Raw genomic sequence first — 6,167 nt, forward strand, 5'->3', positions numbered from 1 at the left:
TAATTTTTTGTTAATAAGTGTTTTGTATAACATTTATTAGATCTTAAAAAAATTAAAATCAGAATGGCTGTATTGATATTAATGTAAATATAATACTAAATGTTGATATCACATTACTATTTTAGAACATTTAATTGTTTTGAACAGTTTAGTTTAAAATTATTGTATTTTGATTTTCTATTAGTTTGTTGAAAACAGACAAATCAGAATATTGTAATAAGATTAAATTATCAGAACTTCAAGATTATAAAAGTAAAGTAAACAAAATAGAATAATTCAATATATACATATTAAATGTTAGTAAGATTGTTCTCATGTCACAAAAAAACAAAAAAACAGTTTTGTGAATATCTAAAGAGATTAAAAACTCAACTCAAAACAACTTTACTTTTTCATTAAAAATCTATTTTCTAAACTGGATGATTAGGTTTTATCTGATTTATCTGTGATTAAACAAAAATATACAAAAAAAATGTACAACACAAAAGCAGAATGTTTTTTTGTGTTTTGCACTACAAAATTTTAATCTGTTAATGTTTAAAATAATATTTCAACTAATTTTTAGTTTTTATCTTCACGTTTCATTAAGGAAATGATAAAATGATTATTTATTAATTTGCAATTAATTATATTATTTTAAATTATATTTAGACTGTGGAACTAAAAGCTGTTTATCCTAATATTGGTCCTCAGTCAGGAGGAACACGTTTGTATCTTAGAGGTGCAAGTTTAAATATTGGAAGTCAAGTGGAAGTATTGTTAGATGACCTTCCATGCAGAGTTGAAAGGTGAATGATTAATGTTAATTTATTTGATTTCTACCTTACCTAATTTATTGTATTTTGGTATTATTAAATAAATCTATTAAACTTTACATTTTATTTTAATTGTCAGACAAACTTTTCTAGTTTCCAGTGGCAGCCTGAAACTGCAAATTTTGAATTCTGATATATAAATTGAAAAATATTTAATTTTAAAAATAAATTATGCAGTATGTAAATGGTTTTTAATGTCTTTGTCATTAGAGAACCAATCAGCTACTGTTTTATAGAAGAGATAAATGGTACATTTAATGAAATCAAAAATCCTACTTACTAGAAAACCTTTTATTCAAACTAGCAGGAGTTTAATTTTTCATGTAAATTTAGATGAACAAATGTTTTCAACCTAATTATAAGTTTGCTTCAGATCTCCAATTTTTCATTCTGTTTTAGAATTTGCTGTAGAATGCTACAAATTTAAAATCTTAGAATGCAGTTCAAAAATCCTTTTCATGTTTTCAGTATAAGTGTGTTTTACATGTCTCCTCACACTCAACGAGATCCACCATCTTGGTTTTCATTTGGATCATTGTAAAATGTTTTCTAAGTGCTTGACATTTTCTCTTCTTTCTTAAAATTAATATATTCCCCTCTCCATCTTGCTTTGTGAATTTCTAGTGCTTCCTGTGTTTTGGTCTGCTCAATTTAGCTAGTATGTCCAATAAGGCTTGTTTGTTCAAAGTTAGGTTTAATTCCTGTTTTGGAGGCATATGTGGACAGCGGCGGTTTGTTTCTTCTTTTTGATGTCGTATTTGCTCCACAATACATGTATTTAGTGATCTGTTGGTGTATTCAATATATACCAGATTGCACTTAATCTTTCATTTATTATCAGGCTTCTATATACTCCTGATGCTCTCATTTTATTCACAGGATCTTTACAATTATGTAAAAGTTTATAAATTGATGGATTTCTTCTGTACCTAAGTGTGGCATTTCTGTCTTTTGTTATTTCTTTATATACTGAGTGGAGTCTTTGGTCATATTCTATTATTATCCTTCTAGGGTTACCTGTGTGTTGGTGTTATGATAATTAGTTTTGGTGCACTTGATATTTTTATTAGCATATGTAATTGTTAGCTTTCTGATCCTTTGTTTGGAATACTCATGTTTGATAGCAATATTCTTGATACATTTTAACTTGATACATTTAATATAGGATGTTTGAACAATGTGTGAATACATGTTTAGTTAGGGCTCTAAACGCAGCCATTTCATATGTATGGTTCATTGGAGTTGGCTGATATAAATAAAGATTGGTATCCAATTTTGTAGTATATGTTGGTCTCAATGTGATCTATAAATTGAATACTTATGTCCAAAAAATGTGCTGCATTATTGCTTAATTGCTCAAGTTTCAGAGATAGCCTTTATGGATTGTTGTTCATGTGATATAAAAAGTTGTCACTGTTTGGTTAAACTTTCCAGATAATAATGATGTCATCAATGTATCTTTTATATAAAATGATGTTTGGAAGAAATATTGGTAAAGTCTTCTCTTCTAGAATTGACATCACCATTTCACATAGGTGCCCTGATAGCAGGCTGCCCATTGGTACTCCATTGCAGGTAAGTGTTATATTGGAAGCAAGAAGTGTAGCTTAGGATATGTGCCAGCTGTAATATATAGTTGTGGTGGAGTGGATCAATAACAGTGTTGAGTAACCATTCTTGTAAGGCACAGAAGCAAGGTAGTAATGAAATGGATGGATATAAAGACTGTATTTTTATGATATAAAGTCTAGGTCTATGATATATTCCTCATTTTGTAACATAATGTGTTGCAGGCTCTCTAAAAGACTTTTTGGGTCTTTTATCAAGAATTCATATTTTTTCAGATGTTCTTTTAGTAGGTTGTGTATTCTTTTTCTAATAATCATGTAGGTGATCTGGCTTTATCAGTAATTGGCTGTAGTAAGATGTCTGATTTATATGTTTTCACAAAAGCAAACAGTTTCAGAGTGCCCAGTGAGTAACCACTGCTCTTTCTAATTGTAATTTCTTAGCTACTGCTATGCATGTGAATCTTATGACCCTACCTTGTAGTTTATCTGCATACCTTTCGTCAATCTGTTTGCATTTGGTGTTTTTGATGTATTCTTGCATTTGTCATGTATGTAGATTTCTTCATTAATACTGATGCTTTGTTTTTGTTTGCTTTCAATATGTTAATTCGATTTTCATTCATCCATTTCTTGCTTTTAGATAAGTCTTTCCAGAAATGTATGTCGTGCTGTTTCATCTTCACATTTCTCATGCAAAATGCTTTCCATCTGTAGAACTCTTTCTGATTTTCTGGCATACCAGATATCAGTCTTTGGAAGCACCTGTTCTGGTTTGAGGTTGGCCTTGCATGCCACATAAATGGGTCCTTTTCTGATTGTTTTTACAAGGTATTCTGGAGGGGAGATGTCATCCCAATGTGTTAGAGGAGTATTGTTGTTCTTTTTAGGCTTATTTACTTGTTTAATCATAATCCATTTTAATTTTTAGTATATACTAATAAATTAAAAACAGGTTTTAAAGATCATTCATTTATTGACAGTTAACATATTTCTTGACTTAATTATTTCAATCATTAATATTACTGATTGAAATAATTAGTATATCAATGTTAATACATATAATATTACAAAATAATATATGTAATATAATAAAATGTTTTTCTTAAATGAGAATAAATTGTCTTTCTGTAATTTATTCAGATCACTTGCAAGCAGTAGTCAAATCAGCTGTCGAACAACTCGATCTCCTGTGCCTTCTTATCAAGTTTCACAATTATTGCTAAGAATTGATGGTGCTAATTTGACATATTCAGAGCCTTTTACTTATACTGCTGATCCAACAATTCGTTATATTCATCCACTAAAAAGTTTCATTAGGTAAAGCATTCTTAAAATACTTTTTTAAAAAATACTCTTATTACATATTAATAAAATTACAATGTTAATTTTCTCAAATATTAAAGAATATTTTTTGGAAATCTTTTGAAAATGTTATATTTTATAATAATAATTATAGAATCTTAATTTCTGTAATAAATTTATTGGAGAAAATTTTCACAACTTTAAAATAGCATTTTTAATAATCTTAAACATTTTAAGTTGAATAGAATATACTTAAATACTTCATTAATTTCAGAAACTATATGTTTAACATTAAGATATTGATTTTTAATTTCTATATTTTTCAGTGGTGGTCGACCAATAAAAGTGTTAGGAACCAATTTAACTTCAATTCAACAACCAAGGATGGTCGTTTTTAATGAACATAGTGTAGTTAATGAAACAGTAAGAATATGATCATATATTTATAAACTTCAATTATGATTTGATTGCTGAACAAGCAGTAATTTTAGTTGATTTTATAAACTTTCATTATATAGTTATATCTGGAATTTAAAATAATTTTTGAATTAAAACAAAATTCTGATTAACTGATTATTATAAATTTTTGGTATATAGTGTTGTATTTGAGAATTAGAAGATGAAAATGGAATATTTCAAATTTACTAATATAATTTTGAATATCAACAAACAATACTTGATAATATCAGAATTATGAATACAATTTTTTATGCTGTCCTCATTTGAATTTATTCCAAACTTAAAATATTCGATTCTGCATTTTAAATATATTTTATCTTTCTAACTGAATGGTGTGCTTTCTAAATATAGGCTTGCCATGTTATAAATATGTCAACAATGATTTGTCCCTCACCGGCTGTTAGAGCTGAAGCTTATAGAGTTCGAAATAAACAGAAGTTTGAATATGATGAATTGAGATTGAGAATAGGTTTTGTCATGGATGATGTTCAACCTGTTCGTGAACTTCAGCATTATTTCCCAACCTTGCCTGATGAACTTATATACGTAACAGATCCAAAATTATTTCCACTTAGTAAAAATGGCATTAAATTGTACAAGGGAGAATCTTTGGTTATTGAAGTAAGTTTATTTTTAAATAAAAATGCTTGTTGAAACATTTTATAATTTCTAACATTACTTAAAATATAATTTAGTATCTCCATATATTTTGTATCAAGTGGATAGATAGATTACAATAAAAACACACCTTTAAAAAATCTAGCAATGAAATTTACTAAATAATAACGTTTTTGATCAGTTTAACTGACCTTCAGTTATGATAGAGGAGAACGTGAAAACAGAACATGAATACAAAAATTTAAAATAAAATTTAATCTCAACTATGATTTTTGTTGTTTATTTATTTATTTTAGAATTCTTGTTATTTCTTTTTAAATTTTTGTATTCACATTCTATTTTTACGTTCTATTCTATTGTAACTAAAGAAGGTCAGTTAATGACCTTCTTTAGTTACAATAAAGAAAACATTATTATTTAGTAAATTTCATTGCTGGGTTTTTGAAAGGTATGTTTTTTATCGTAATTTAATATCTGAAAAATAATAAAATGATATACAATAAATACAAAGTATTTATTATACTTTGTATTATATAAAGTATAATAAATACTTTTTAGCATAATTTAAATAAATTGTAAAAACTTTAATGTATTTTAAGATTTGATAATTATTTTATGATTTAACATAATTTTATTGAATGCTTGAATAACATTACTTTCTATTTAAAAGTCAATTACTTTTACAATAATTTATATTAATTGTTTGAAATATTTTTAGGGAGATAATCTATGTCTTGCTAGCACTGAATCAGAAGTTAATGTAACAATCGGGACTCGGCCTTGTAATTTAACATCACTTAGCATGACACAACTTGTTTGTCTTCCACCAGAAATTCAGCCTCCTGGAACAGATGAAATTGGAAGAAGAACAAGTAATAATTTACCTTCTGTTGTTGTAAGTACTTGATTTTTTTTTCTAATTATTTTTAACATAGTATTTTAATAAAATTTCAACTTCAAATATTTAAGAATAAAATTGTTTCTTAAATATATTTTCAGGTCATAAAATTAGCTTAAATTCATAAAATTGTTCTGTTCCAAATAATACTTGATTCAAAACAAAACATTATTCTTAAATTCAAAACTTATTTGATTCTCAATTGTCAAACTGTTTTATTTTCTGAAGCTAAGTCAACTAAGTCAATATACAAGGCCATCAAGGTAAATCCAGAAAAATCACCATATAATGAAAAACAATTAAAAATAGAAGGAAAAATCAATATATTGTTACAAAGATCGGTACAAAAGTAGTACACAACATACAGAATGGAATTATTCTGTGTAACTTCCATCTGCTTCCACAACCTTCTCTTACCTTGACCTGAATAGCTGCAGGCAAGCTTGACTTTGTTCTTTGTCCATGTTTGTCATCAACTCTGTGATGGAAGCCTTTAGAACATCC

At 27.1% G+C, this 6,167-nt stretch overlaps 1 protein-coding gene across 3 annotated transcripts in view; it reads left to right on the forward strand.

The window, feature by feature from the left end:
- LOC136975904 (plexin-B-like) overlaps nucleotides 1-6,167 on the forward strand; it is a 302,414-nt gene that overhangs the window by 251,555 nt on the left and 44,692 nt on the right. For all 3 annotated transcript variants that reach the window (XM_067271069.1, XM_067271070.1, XM_067271068.1), the window contains 5 exons: nucleotides 652-788; nucleotides 3,527-3,703; nucleotides 4,015-4,111; nucleotides 4,499-4,768; nucleotides 5,484-5,660. In XM_067271069.1, coding sequence (XP_067127170.1) covers nucleotides 652-788; nucleotides 3,527-3,703; nucleotides 4,015-4,111; nucleotides 4,499-4,768; nucleotides 5,484-5,660 — 858 coding nt within the window. The remainder of the gene's footprint in view (nucleotides 1-651; nucleotides 789-3,526; nucleotides 3,704-4,014; nucleotides 4,112-4,498; nucleotides 4,769-5,483; nucleotides 5,661-6,167) is intronic.

This window comes from Centruroides vittatus, unplaced genomic scaffold, assembly GCF_030686945.1.
Source record: "Centruroides vittatus isolate TY-2023 unplaced genomic scaffold, ASM3068694v2 contig_391, whole genome shotgun sequence".
NCBI lineage: Eukaryota > Metazoa > Arthropoda > Arachnida > Scorpiones > Buthidae > Centruroides > Centruroides vittatus.